The sequence below is a fragment of the Pempheris klunzingeri genome, chromosome 17, assembly GCF_042242105.1.
Source record: "Pempheris klunzingeri isolate RE-2024b chromosome 17, fPemKlu1.hap1, whole genome shotgun sequence".
Lineage (NCBI taxonomy): Eukaryota > Metazoa > Chordata > Actinopteri > Acropomatiformes > Pempheridae > Pempheris > Pempheris klunzingeri.
The window spans coordinates 18,209,781-18,223,317 of record NC_092028.1 but is presented as its reverse complement, the minus strand read 5'-3'; the positions used below and the strand labels follow the sequence as shown (position 1 = coordinate 18,223,317).

The 13,537-nt window shown below is 43.9% G+C and overlaps 1 protein-coding gene across 1 annotated transcript in view; it reads left to right on the top strand.

Annotated features, from left to right (window-relative positions):
• The window catches only part of LOC139217263 (BAH and coiled-coil domain-containing protein 1), a 58,579-nt gene extending 45,698 nt beyond the window's left edge, over positions 1 to 12,881 (top strand). Inside the window, exons 14-28 of the mRNA XM_070848583.1 lie at positions 1,255 to 1,369; positions 1,682 to 1,916; positions 2,062 to 2,274; positions 2,911 to 3,084; positions 3,219 to 3,502; positions 3,758 to 3,838; positions 4,354 to 4,483; positions 4,582 to 4,696; positions 5,255 to 5,330; positions 7,875 to 7,983; positions 8,130 to 8,246; positions 8,360 to 8,521; positions 9,028 to 10,265; positions 10,418 to 10,654; positions 10,770 to 12,881. Coding sequence (XP_070704684.1) covers positions 1,255 to 1,369; positions 1,682 to 1,916; positions 2,062 to 2,274; positions 2,911 to 3,084; positions 3,219 to 3,502; positions 3,758 to 3,838; positions 4,354 to 4,483; positions 4,582 to 4,696; positions 5,255 to 5,330; positions 7,875 to 7,983; positions 8,130 to 8,246; positions 8,360 to 8,521; positions 9,028 to 10,265; positions 10,418 to 10,654; positions 10,770 to 10,979 — 3,496 coding nt within the window. The 3' untranslated portion in view covers positions 10,980 to 12,881. The remainder of the gene's footprint in view (positions 1 to 1,254; positions 1,370 to 1,681; positions 1,917 to 2,061; positions 2,275 to 2,910; positions 3,085 to 3,218; positions 3,503 to 3,757; positions 3,839 to 4,353; positions 4,484 to 4,581; positions 4,697 to 5,254; positions 5,331 to 7,874; positions 7,984 to 8,129; positions 8,247 to 8,359; positions 8,522 to 9,027; positions 10,266 to 10,417; positions 10,655 to 10,769) is intronic.
• The last annotated feature ends 656 nt before the right edge of the window (positions 12,882 to 13,537 follow it).

Sequence of the window (13,537 nt, the reverse complement as noted above, 5' to 3'; positions counted from 1 at the left end):
GTGTGTGTTCAAGCCTCTCTGCCAGTGCATTTTATGCATCTGCGCAATTAGCTATGGATGCAGCTGTGTGCCTATGTGCATTTATGCAGGCATTGTTTGTTTTTGTGTGTGCCTCGGTTATTCCTGTGGGTAGAGTACTGGAATCCTTTGTGGTCCTGCTTTGATTGGGGGGAAGGCAGGAGAGAACTACTGCTCGCCAGCAAACCCTGCTAATCAATTCTGTTTAATTAGTCACTGTACGCTCAGCTCCACCAGCCCCCCACAGAGGGGAGGGATTCTGTCATATTATGTTTGTCAATGGCGGAAAGCAAGCCGTGGCGGGATCTGCCTCACAGGGACAACTCACACTTCACTGCCACCTCTGTCACTCTCCTGTCAGTCAGTGGACAGACAGTCCCACTGCCCGACAATCACCTTCATTCTTTTCATGTTCTGTTGCAGATGCGCGCCGACACACTCTGATTATGAGATTTATACACAATCAAGGCCTGCATACAAACTGTGTGTTCACCTGCTGTGTTCCTGTGCTGACTACATAAACATGCACATTTGATTCCAGATCATGTGCAGTTACAAAATTATATGTGGTACAATTTGCACTAAAGGACCTAACATGAAATAAATGTACTTAATTTATCTACTTCACATTTAAACCCTGCTTACTCTGTAAATGTAACTGATTTCCAAGGCTGTACACACACTAGGAGAGGGGAAGTTAATCTTTTGTTTGAGCATGGCCTGGCTCACGTCAGTGTGGTCTATGGGCAGACTTCCAGTGGGAAATTCAAGGGCATTTGGAGTGGCTGGTCTGTGATGCTGCTCAGTGTAGGGGAAATACTGTGCCACAGTGTTATGAAAATGCAACTGGAGAGCTATGATGTTCGCTGAGAACTATAGAGCTGCATACAAATGCAATGCCTTCCAACCATTTGCTGTATCTTTCAAAGCAATGCAGTGCTTCACAAGCTGCAAAGACATAGGCACAGATAAAGCACGAGGGCTTCTTATGCCACACTGCCCTCAAACAATCCCAGGTTCCTTGTTAGATCCCAATTTTTCAAGTGTGTGGTTCAGACTCTGGGCTCTCCGTGTCCTTTTTTGTCATTCTGTTCATCAGACAGAGAATGGAGTGATTAGATCCCACAGAGAGGTGACTCAACTCTGTTTTCCCCTGTGATGTCCTACCCCCTCTTTTTCTTTCAAACCACCGCCATTCTCCTCTAATGAATGCCTCTCCGTTGTTTTGACTGGCAGGTCGTTGGGGGCGGGCCTTACCCTGTCGCCTGAGGACCTGGGAGGGGGCGGAGACAGCCAGAGAAGGAAGAAGAGGCTGTCCAGCCGAGGCTTTGAGCGCCTCAGCAGCACACAGGTCAGAGTCCCCTTGTCCTCGTCCCTTTCGTCCTCTATGCAGCTATAAATGAAAGCAGCCACTCTTTGTTTTTTTGCGTTTGATATATTCCTTTGTTGCACACCATTTCTAATTAGGTGCTACCCTCAGGAGTCAAATCCCCTGCTCTCCATATTAATATCGTTTTCATTGGGGCTTCTACTATTCCTTTTTCTTCTCTGTGTGTGAGCAAACAAGGGCCCTTTTCCTCTGACGTTCTGTTGCTTTCGCGGCTGCTGTGACCGGGAGTGTAACTGGCTCTCTCTGGCTCTGTCATCTCTCTTTCTGTTGCAGCAGATAAAAGCACAGGGTTGCAGAAAAGGCAGCATTCACAGCATGCTCAGCTCCAAGCTGGCCGGCGATGTGACTCAGCTGAAACAGAAAGCCCAGGGTAAAAAGAATCTCTCAGGGACAGGCTCCAGGGACAAGGAGGTTTCGCCCTGCAACTCCAACCCCAAACACAGACACAGAAGCCAGTGCACAAGCAAAGCCGAGTCCAGGCGAGAGTCTGGAGGACAAAGTGACACAGGTAGCCACTGACAATCACAGTATTCACTGCGCTCAGTGCTGTTTTGTTTCAATAAGCGCGTCGCTATTTCACATCGTTGAATCCTTAAAGCTCCACCAACAATTCTAAAACTCGATTTGAGCTGTGGTTTTGCAAATTTTCTCAGCAGCCAGTGTGGACAGCGGCCCCCATGAGAGCTGGATGGGACTGGTGCGCCGTGGAAGTAAAAAGGGATCCATAACTCTGACGCAGGGATCCTCCCATCTGAGCCAGCCCAGAGCGAGGGTTCTCCGTGGCCAGAGGCATGAGGCAATGGAGGAGGGAGAGAGCTCCCCTGCCGAGAGCGACTCCACAGATCAAGGTGAAGCACTGAGAGCTGGTAATGAGACGCATATAGTCAGAGGAAATGAAACTGGCCACAGCAACTCAATATGGCTCCATAAACACTGGTTTCTCACAGCCACCTTAAGTCCAGTGTGCCATTTGTTAATCTGTAAATCACCTTAAAAGTAATCAGAGGTCAGTAAATAGGTGATGATGAATGTCTTACAATGGACAAGTGTGTACACGGACATTCGACACCTGAGTGATCAGCCTTGTTGACTGGTCTGGGTTAGATGTGCAGCCACAGCTGTGGACACTTGCCTGTGAGAGGCTTTGACAGCCCTGGAGACCAGCAGACTGGGTCATAGAGGTGCTTGAGAAAGTGCAGTCACACACACACACACACACACACACTAACTCAGCCCTACACCCCCACACACACACTAGCTCTGTAGCATGTGGGTTGACACCAGGAAATACCACCGGGGGAAAGCACTTCATACATAATTTCAATGAACAGTTAAACTTTACACTAAATATTGAATGAAGTGCTTGTGAAATGATGTGGAGTAAGTTGAATAACTGCACTGGTTGGTAATGACTTTAAAAGATGGATCCAATAAGTAACTCAAGTTCTAAAACCTTTCCAATATTCACATCTGTACGGTGCGTTGTTTTCTATCTCCATTAGAAGATGAAGAAGAGGAAGGCAGTTATGATACTGACGAAGGTCAAGACTACAGAACCCAGCCACAAAGAGATGTCACTTCTTGCTCCTCTGTGACAGGCCCGAGTCCCTCATCTGTTGTAAAACTGGAGGCCAATCAGAAAGCCAGGAACAAAAAACAGAGACAGGAGCTTTATGGTAAGACTGTCCTTTGAAACTGATTCACAAGTCAACAAAGCCTCCCCACGACTTCATGGGAAGCATCTGTTTTGTGTTTCTCCTCCTGGCTTGTTAGCTTGGTCTAAATCTGTTTCTGTAATTGAACTGCACAGGCTCCCTGAGTCTGTCTGGAACAGAGGGGGAGGTCAAAGTAAGGAAGAAGCCCCCCTGTAGGCTGGGCCTGGCCACTGCAGTCAAAAACCACCATGAAGATCACCGGCCAGACGGGGTGAGAAGGCCATGTGTACCCAGGTCCAAGGAGCCTCGGTGGGGCAGCCTTGGGACCAGAGGCAGCCGCTACCGGAGAAGCATGGGACTGGCCACCTTCCCGACCACCAGTGAGAGGCTAAAGAGGGCGACCCGCAAAAACACCATATTGAGAGGGGCAATCAATAAGGTTAGAAGAAAGTATTTTTTATAGAAATTCTGATATATTGAATGAGAAAAATTGAATTCTCTGATAATGCTTACATTTGTTAGGATAAGGAAATTATAGTACAAATGGTAATGAGAAAAAGATCAAGTAAATTCTTTGTACAATTCAACAGTGGCTTTCCAAGCATGAAAGCAGCCACATGCAGTATGTGCTCTGCATGTAACGTATTACCAAACAGCTGTGGAAGTAAGCCACACTCATGTTGATTTTTAACAGAGGAGAAGTTGCTGGTCAGCTGGGGCCCCATCTGCACAGAGTGAGGAGGGCAGCAGGATACGAAGGAGCAAGGACCAGGAGGTACCAGTCACAGTCATTCAAAAGGCACTCAGTCCTCACTGAGGAAACCAGGCACATGCAAACCGCCAAGCAGTATCCAATTCCGCAAAAATGCCAGCCTTTGTACATTTTTTTTTTTTTTTTTACAATTTTGGTGATGTCTTACTGTCCTAGATTTCTCACCCGGAGGACCGTTACTGTAGAACTATTAAAAGTACTTAGCACATCGCACATAGCCCAACCTCCTGCTGAGTAATCTTAGGGGAGATGGGAGAGGAGATGTGGGAAGGAGGGGGGGTGGTGGCTCACACCTTCTGCTGTGACAGAGTGAAAAAATGTTAGAGTAAAATGGCTACTGATAGGAGATGGTACAGAAACTGTGAAGTCCCCTGCGGTAAATTGCTACTTTGAGTAGCATGCTAAACAATTTCCTCTTTCTTCTATCACACACTCTATCTCCAAGTTTATTTATTTTTTTTAAATCCATCGTCGCATCCATTTACTCTTCTGCCTGTCCCTTCTGTTATATTCTACAGCCAAAGGGACGCGCGGTGAGTCGGCTGCTGGAGAGCTTTGCGGCTGACGAGGGCTTTCAGATGGATGGCAGCAGCTTCTCAGAAGAAGAGGAAGACAGCAGCCATTCATACAACAACAAAAGCCCTGAAGGTAAAGGCTTAACGCTGGATGCCTTGCGACCATGCTTCAAGCAGCAGATAGTTTCAGTGATTTTGAAATGGTATTTGTGATGTTTGCTTTTCCTGCAGTACCTAACTGCTACCTGGCCAAAGAACTGTTAACTGATGGACTGAAGGTGCTGATCTCCAAGGAGGATGAGCTTCTATACGCTGCCAGGGTCCACACGCTGGAGCTCCCAGACATGTAAGCACACATGCAGTGGTGTTTTTGAATACACTTACAGATTGCAATTCTACATTTTTGCGTGTGTCATGTAAATATCTTAATCAGATTATTTTATTAAAGGAGGTTATTAAATTTGAAAATAATGTACAGGATTATGCAATTAACAGACTTACAGATTACAGTCCTTTGTATTGCAGTGACACGTTTACACCTTTTTGTCAGTGTTCACTCTGCACATGTGCTAAAATCAACCCCGCACAAAAAGATTTATCAGTGTAGACATCTTTACGATCACCAAATAGGAATTTCGCATGAGATCACCAGAAGTTTCCACCAGTACCCAAATTTCTGCCTCTTTTTATCTCTCTCCATGTCTTTCTTCCTTACACTATGAACCCCACATTTTCCATATCTAGCTTTGAATATCAATACAGCTCCTCTGGCTCAGGCAGCAAAAAGATGCTTTAACAACAGTAGAGTGGGAGTAACATATGTGACATGGGAGCCAGGCAAACATAATACAAGCATCTGAAAATAGCCTCATCTTTCCCTCCCTCTGGTGTGCTTTTTCTCTAGCTTTAGCATCGTTATCGACGGTGAAAGGGGGAACCGCCCAAGAATCTATTCATTGGAGCAACTGCTACAGGAAGCTGTAAGTTCATCCCGCTGCGCTAAAACTCTCATAGTTATAAGACAAAGCATCACTTGTTTGGTCTTCTGGGCCACACATTTCTCTTAAACATTCATCATTCATTGCTCTGCCTTTGCTTCCTGTCAGCCTTCCTTGACTGTCTCTCAGGGTCACTGAGGCCTTTTAAACCTCTTAAGTGAATATGAACATATGGGATGCAGGATCTTTGGGTTTATGCGTGAGTGTCTGTGAATGTCCGTTAAACACAGCTCTGCGTGTGGGTGGGATAATCCCACTAACACCTGGATCCATTAACATTTTCGGAGTTTAAATGGGAGAAAACGTGGACTTTACATCCCTACTGCTGCCAGAGTAACAGAGATGTTTAAAGGCTCATGTTGACAAAGACACAACAGCGTTTAAAGAGAACCAATTATGACCCGAAGTGATCCAAAAGTTGTAGGGGCATCCAGCTATTGTAAGACACTGGTGCAATGCCTCTTGCTTGCCCCAGAAGTGTTGCAAGTATAGCATTTTCCAGAACTGCGGTGTAGCTGCCTACGGCGTTCTTGAGAACTGCTCATCAGATCGACTTCACACTTGACAATGTACTCCCTTGGATCCTCAGCAATCCACCAACCGAGTGTGAAGTTGATCGGACAAAGGGTTCTCAAAATATGCGCGCACGTCTGAGGTAAACAGCCCGCCATATTGGAGAGGTGGTATTTGCGGTCACCGTATTGGAGAGGTCAAGTTTTCTTTTAATGATAATTAACATTTTACATCCAAAGGACTTCACTTCCTTGGGTCCCCAACTGCACACCTGCAAAGTGTGTAGTAAAGTGAAGAACACATACAGGAACAAACTCCATCCTTTATGGGTTGATAGAGCTAACTATCTAGACAGACCAATAGAATTGTTTACCCCTTTAGTTTTTTCATTTGCACTTGGGGCAGTTGAGATCTTGTCTCTTTTAAGTTGGACCACAAGATTGTGTGGATTTGTAATTCTCACTCAGTCTCATTTTAAGATACAATTACAGTTCACCTAAGTCATCCATATAATGAGAGATAATTAAACATTGCAGAAACCTGCACATTCTTGGCTGGTATTCATTCGTATTTAGGTAACATGTGCTCTCTGGTGTGTTTTGCATACAGAATGGGCCTTTATTGTTTACTGCAGCAGGTGACCTTTGTCCCATTTTTTTTTTCGTGAGAGGATGCTGGCAAAGCCGTCAAACCCACATCTTCTCCAACTGTGGAAATAAGTCCTCATAACTGCCAAACAGGGGACAGGACGTTGTGTTAAAACACAATGGAGTGTCCAATGATGATGACCCTGGAGAAGTAGAGCAGAGTTTAACTGGCATGATTGCGCCTTGGATTAATGGCTTTTGCTGTCATTCTAATAGGGGATAAGGGAAGCTGCCAAGCGGGCACGATAACTGTGCTTCATCTGGTTTTGTGATCACCAAATTTCATCTAAGGTTTTGAATGATATTCTAGTAACGTATAAAATCTTGTGATACGGAAATGATAACAATTCGACACGATGTTTAGACTAATTTCCTGTTAGTTATGTTGTATATATGCAGCATGTATAAAAGTGACCTATTTGAAAACTTAACTGGCATAGATTTTCACTTACAGTCATGATGAATAATTCGCTATGTCCTCAAAGTTTTCAGCATAATAAAATATTCAGTGAATAATGTGAGAACATTTTAAACCCTACATTTTTTCATCTCTGAAGATAACTGAAATTAATACATCACTGGTGCACAGGATTCAATTATCTTTCTTAAAATGAACTTGCTTTATAAGTATTTGTGGACAATATTAGGCGTTTAGTTTTAGATATGGATCCAGGATATATTAATCCTTATTGGCCAAGAGTTACCATAGAATTCAACTGTGCACAAGATCAGTGTTCATCAGGTGCCTGTTTTTTGCAGTGGACGATCTCGTCCCCTACACATACATCAGTCTACTATCTGGCTGCTTGTCTCCTCCCTCCCTCATCCATGTAAGCTCACTCATACTGATCAATGTTAGTTTTCCCAAAAAGCCTTCTCAAGAATTAGAAAATGTCACCGTTTGAGTCAAAAAGCCTTTTTTTTTTTGAGTCTGACACCAATACCCCAATTTTCACTACGCTCCGTCTCCCTTCCCGATGCACAAACACACACACACACACCCACATCCACACCTCATCAGTCAAAAGGTCCCTCGCCATGGCAACAGTAAATGAAAGCAACCTGAAAGAGCCCCCAGTGAGTGGCGGATGCTGGGGCTGCCTGCATTGTTGGAGGGAGGATCTGGCAACCTGCAATCACAAGCCCTCTATTCAGGGCCTCTTTAGTATTACTCAGCAAGTCAGGATTTACTGCATCATGGCTTCCGTTCTTTTCAGCCCTGACTGGCACATTGGCATGAGATAAGTGCCGCTTGGAAACGTGGCACAGTGGCTGCCCATGCACAATGCCCCATGGCTCTCACACTGTGTGTCTGTGTGTGTGCAGCTTGTAATGAATCTTAATTGTGTTTTGGTCTGGCCTTCAGGTTCTGGATATATGTCCGGAGTCGGAGTCTGTGCTCACTGAAGGAACCAGGGTGTGTGCTTACTGGAGCGAACGCTCACGCTGCTTATACCCAGGCTACGTTCGCAGGGGTGAGACATCAGTTTCTTCCATCTCTGTTTCCTTGTGTAGCATCTGTATCGTCAATTATATATTTAATTGTATTTACATACTGTCACTTAATAGCATTTGCTAGTTTTCCTACACAGCTGAGGAAGTGCATTTTTGTCTCTTGCAGGTGTTTCATCTGATGAAGGGAAGCAAGGAGGAGTGATGATAGAGTTTGATGATGGAGACCGGGGGAAGATTTCTCTGCCAAATATCCGCCTCCTGCCCCCAGGATACCAGATACACTGTTGGTGTCTCCTCTCTGTGTAACGGGGAATTTTCCCTTTCATGCAGCAATGTGTTGTCCACCTGTAAGTAATGTAAAGTTATGCTAATGATGTTCTACTTTTTGTCCTTTAGGTGAGGAGTCATCTCCTGCCCTTCTGGTTCCCAGTGGGACAACAGCCAAGAAAAATTGTAGTCTGGAGCAGGCTCCCATCAGTGACAGACCTTCTGACAGACTCAACAATATCAATACTGTAATCAACAGCCAAACTCTAACCGTTCACAAAAGAAGGCCAGGTAAGAAGTAACCCCTGAAACTTTTATTTTCACCTTAAATTACCTAGAAACTATAAAGTTGTTATGAAAAACCAAACAAACACTGTCACATATATTATTCATCAGCTTGTTCCAAAAAAATTACCTAAACTATATGCTTACATTGAGTGAAGCGTGTAAACAATGTTGGTTTTTAACCTGCAACATTACAACAAATTGAAATATTCCAAATGTCTCATGTGTCATTTTATACAAAAATTCTCCAACGTAATAGCCTTGCTAATGATCCTGTCTTTGAAGGCTTACAATGTTTAGGTTCTGTTCATATTCTGTTAGGTGTTTATTTCAAGTGTGCTTATTTGAGCATCAGGAGTTTTACAACAAGACTTAGCTATTGTGTTTGACTCCTTTAGATTGAACAGGTGTAACCGAATAAACTGGTCATTGTACAGTCTGTACAAATGAGACAGCCATGTTTCATCATTTGTAGTGCATTGCTAAAACATGACATCTTTTCTACATTCTAGGGAGACCAAAGGGTTCTGGGAAAAAACAGAAGCAGCAGCAGCAGCAGGCTGAGAACGCCAATAAAAATACTTCACCCTTCCTTGGTTGGCCTTCAATGGCTAACAACAGGAAGAGGACGTCCGACAACCTATTTCAGCTCAATGGGACACCCAGGAAGGCCTTGAGAGGAAAGGAGGATGACCTGTTCCCCTTACCTCAGACCCAGTCACTGGCCTCCACCCCAGCCAAAGGCCTTTTCAGCAGCAGCTCCTTTGAGGTGGACTCCTTCAGCAGCATTGCAAATGGCTACTCCTCCTTCTGTTCTCAGTCTACAGGACCAAGCCATGGTTTATCTCTGGCTCCTAGAAGTGGGCTGTACGGTCAGAGGCGCAGGCAAGATGAGCTTGTTATGCCAAAGGGTAGGAAGTCTGGACAAGAGTTCTTGGTCAAGTTAGATCATGAAGGAGTGACCTCCCCCAAGACAAAGAACAGCAAGGCCCTGCTGTTGCGAGGTGGATCTTCCAGTGCGGGTGGTATGCCCAGGACAGAGGCTTACTCTCACCCCGTCCTACTGGTTAAAGATAACAAAAAGGGCGGTGCTTCCAGAGTAGAACTTCTCGTAAAAGGAACCACACCCCAAAGGAAGCCCTCCCATTCTCTGCGTCTCGGTGAATTCGGTGACTTGGGCTTCAGCTACCACAGAGAGTGTCACAGCTCCTACTCTGATCTGGATGATGAAGAGGAAGAGAGGAGGAGGGCTGCACTGGTTGCAGCTTCCGGAGGACTACGGACGGCTGGCCGCTTCCTGTCTCGTCTCTCTGTTTCCTCCTCCTCTTCGGGTTCTTCAAGTTCCTCCTCTTCAGGGTCTCTCTCCAGTTCCAGTCTGTGTTCCTCTGATAATGATTCCTCCTACAGCTCAGAGGATGAGGACAGTTCTACATTGATGCTTCAGAGTTGTCTGTCTTCCCACCGAGGGCTCCTGCAACCCTCTGAACCCTCCACCTCTTCAAGGCCACACCAGCACTCCTTTGTGGCCAAAGCCGTGGCTGTTTCCAATGCCAAAGGAAACCCCCCTGACCAAGCCCCCAGTAAGTCCCTGAAGAGGAAAGAATGCACCACATCCACTTCTAAACCATCTAAGGATTTTGTGAAGAAACCTAGGATGCTTCCAGATGACACCTCATTTATTCCAAGGCCCAAAATGTCTGCATTCCTTGCAGGGAGACAAACATGGAGGTGGTCGGGAAACCCTACACAGGTGAGAACAGTCTATCCACGTTTCTATTGTATACCATCAATATAGTATCAACGTGACCTTTTCTTTCATAATATCACAAGTCACAAGAGGTCATGAGAAGTAATAATAATCATTATCAAAGAAGATTGATGAAATTGTTTGGTTTTCTATAGCGGCGAGGTCTGAAGGGCAAGGCCAGGAAGCTCTTCTATAAGGCCATCGTGCGAGGCAGAGACACGGTGAGAGTGGGAGATTGTGCTGTGTTTCTCTCAGCTGGCCGCCCTAACCTCCCATATGTAGGTCGAATTGAGAACTTCTGGGAATCCTGGACCTCCAGTATGGTGGTTAAAGTCAAGTGGTTCTACCACCCTGAAGAGACCAAGCTAGGCAAGAGGCATCGAGATGGCAAGGTGAGCCATGATGGAGGTTATAGTCATTTGCAGCATATGGAGCTTTCACATTACATTATTTTTTGTGGGTCCACACATATAAAAATGCATCTAACCCTGTCTTTTTCCTATCCAGCATGCACTGTACCAGTCATGTCATGAGGATGAGAATGATGTCCAGACAATCTCTCATAAATGCCAGGTGGTAAGCAGGGAGGAGTACGAGTGTCTGACTCGCAATCAGAAGCCGAACAGTACCTCCCCAGACCTTTACTACCTGGCTGGGACATATGACCCCACCGCTGGTCAGCTGGTCACTGTTGAAGGGGTTTCCATTCTGTGCTGAACCTCCATGAGGACACTACTGAAGGACTCCTTTGGAGAAAGGATAAGAGTCCATGACTTAACGTACAAGACCCTCCAGCCATGGATGACAACAAATGTTCCTTGGGTATGCCTCAAGGACCCATGGACTTACTGTCAGCACCAAAACAGGGCTGTCTGAGCTTACACACTGGAGTCTATTGGCATCTAACCTACGAGGAAGCGAAGGGGATGTCCATAACTGGTTGATCCTTTCAGGAAGAACAGTAGACAGTCTGGATCTTCTTGGGCAAATTCAATAAGTGGCGTTTCAATCGTCTAACTAATCTCTTTTTAAAGCTTCATATCTGGTTTTAAGACTCATGCTTGCAGCTCCTATTATATGTCACCCACAGAGAGCTGAGAGTGCAGTTATGCGGACCAGTTCTTAAAAAGGTAGCCTTACCTAAGGGAATGGAAACGAAAGTGAGGCATGGGGCTCTCCCTAGGCCTCTTCATTCCAGGGAAGTTGAAAACATGTAAAGGATGTAAAGTTGATGTCTGTAAATATTTTGAATTTTTCCCAATCAAGCCATACACTTCAGTACCTCTCGCCTGTCTTAACTGTTCAGGTGTACATTGTACAGTTCGATTATTGTATTGTTGTCTGTTGTCTATATGTACATAAAAGCTATTTTATATAGGAGTTTATTGTATATATGAGATGTATCTTTCCATGTTTGCAATTGATTTATTTTTATATGGGTGTAGAATACATTACGTTGTTTTTCCTTTGCTTTGGGAAGTCATGATTGGAGATGTTAGTGTTGCACTGCATATGCCCTGCTGAGACAGACAGAGACAGACAGAGCACAAACAAAGACAGAAGGATTTAGTCTATAACAGGACAAGACTCACTTTCTGAGAGAGAGGGGTCATCCTGTTTAAAAAAGAAAAAAAAAAAATAGGTCAAGTGGCTTTTTGTAAAAGTGTTCTGTTACTCCGCATTTCTGTTTTTCCTATTTTAAAAACACCTTGTTATTTATGTACCTCTCAGTTGGTCATCATCACAAGGCAGATCCCAGTGGACTGCAATCACGGGTTAAAAATGATTTAAGATTAATGATATGAGTATACCATTTTGACACAATATTTGTGTGTGATGAGTGTCCTGGCATCACTATAATCATGTCCACACAAATTAATTAAGAAAAAGACTGGGTCTTTTAATGAAAATGTGTTAAATGTGCATTGTACTCATGAATGCATAGTTCAGCACATTATGACCTACAAAATACCAAAGTGTCTTTAATATCTTTATTTCCTTTATTTAAATTTAACATATGTCAAGCACCTGTACTGAACTCAAATCAGAAATCACTGGTAACTTATTGAATGCTTGTCCTCCACTATGTGCATATATATTGGCTTTGCATTGTGACAATGGTTTCTTGCACATGTGCCTGCAGTTTTGTTTAGTGCAAACATATGCAGCAAAAGGCCACCTGTGAGTGTGACTATGAAGGTCAAGGTACTGACAAAGTAAGATGTTGAGTACTGACAATTTGTTGGAATAAGTCTATTTTAGTTTCATCAGCCATCTGTGTCTATTTTGTACAGTACACGCACATATTCAATGCTAACTGTGAAGGACAATCAGATTCACAAAGCAATGGACATAGAGTAGGATCACTCAACCTGAAAATTACTTAAATTTATTTAATTTGTGCCAAGTACATTTTGTCTATTTTTGTCTTGTTTGATATGCAATCCTGAGTATTCTTTGTTCACAAAGTTTTATTTTGTTCGCCAACATTTTATTTATTGTCAATGTTGCTGTTTGTTCATGCCAAGAGCGCTTTATGAGAATGTGACATTGTTTTTCTTGGTGTGATGTCGCATTTACATTTCTTAAATAAAACTGGTCTTGTAGAGGCCATCTAGTGAAAAGAAATAAAGCAACACTGGATTCTTCTCATCCACAAACCTCTGTGAATTAATTCTATTACTCCGGCTGTGTCCCCTTCATCTCGGCTGCACACCTGCCATCCCCATCAGCACATTTATGTTAAACCCGCCATTTTTGCACCCTACTTTCAAAACTTGGTTTTTATCAGATTATGAAAACAATTATTATTTTGCTCCACTTTAAACACAGAAATAGCAAATCCAGAGAGCAGTACAAATGTTACCACGTTCCCCAATTACAATGTGTGTGGTTGTGTGTGATTTGAATGTGCTGGAGTAAACATTAGAAAGCCACTTCTTACTGTAGGTGACAGAAACACACGGGGCGAGACATTTCAGAGTAAAGTGTTGTAACATGACTAAGATGTTGCCTTTTAAAGACGGAATAAATCTACACATAGTTGATACCAAAGAGACAATGTTTTAACAACAGACTGACCCAAGTGTCCAAGTGAATTGGTGCTTTTTTTTCCCTGCAAATGTCTAAGATAGATTTGTTGTTACTTTAAAAAGGAAGGGAAAAAAACAGGAAGTGCATTATCCATCAGCGCAAATGGAGTAACTAGTTCAGGCGGAGTGCTGAAGTTGTTTGTGGCATCAGCTGATCATTTGACTATAATAATCCTCAGCAAA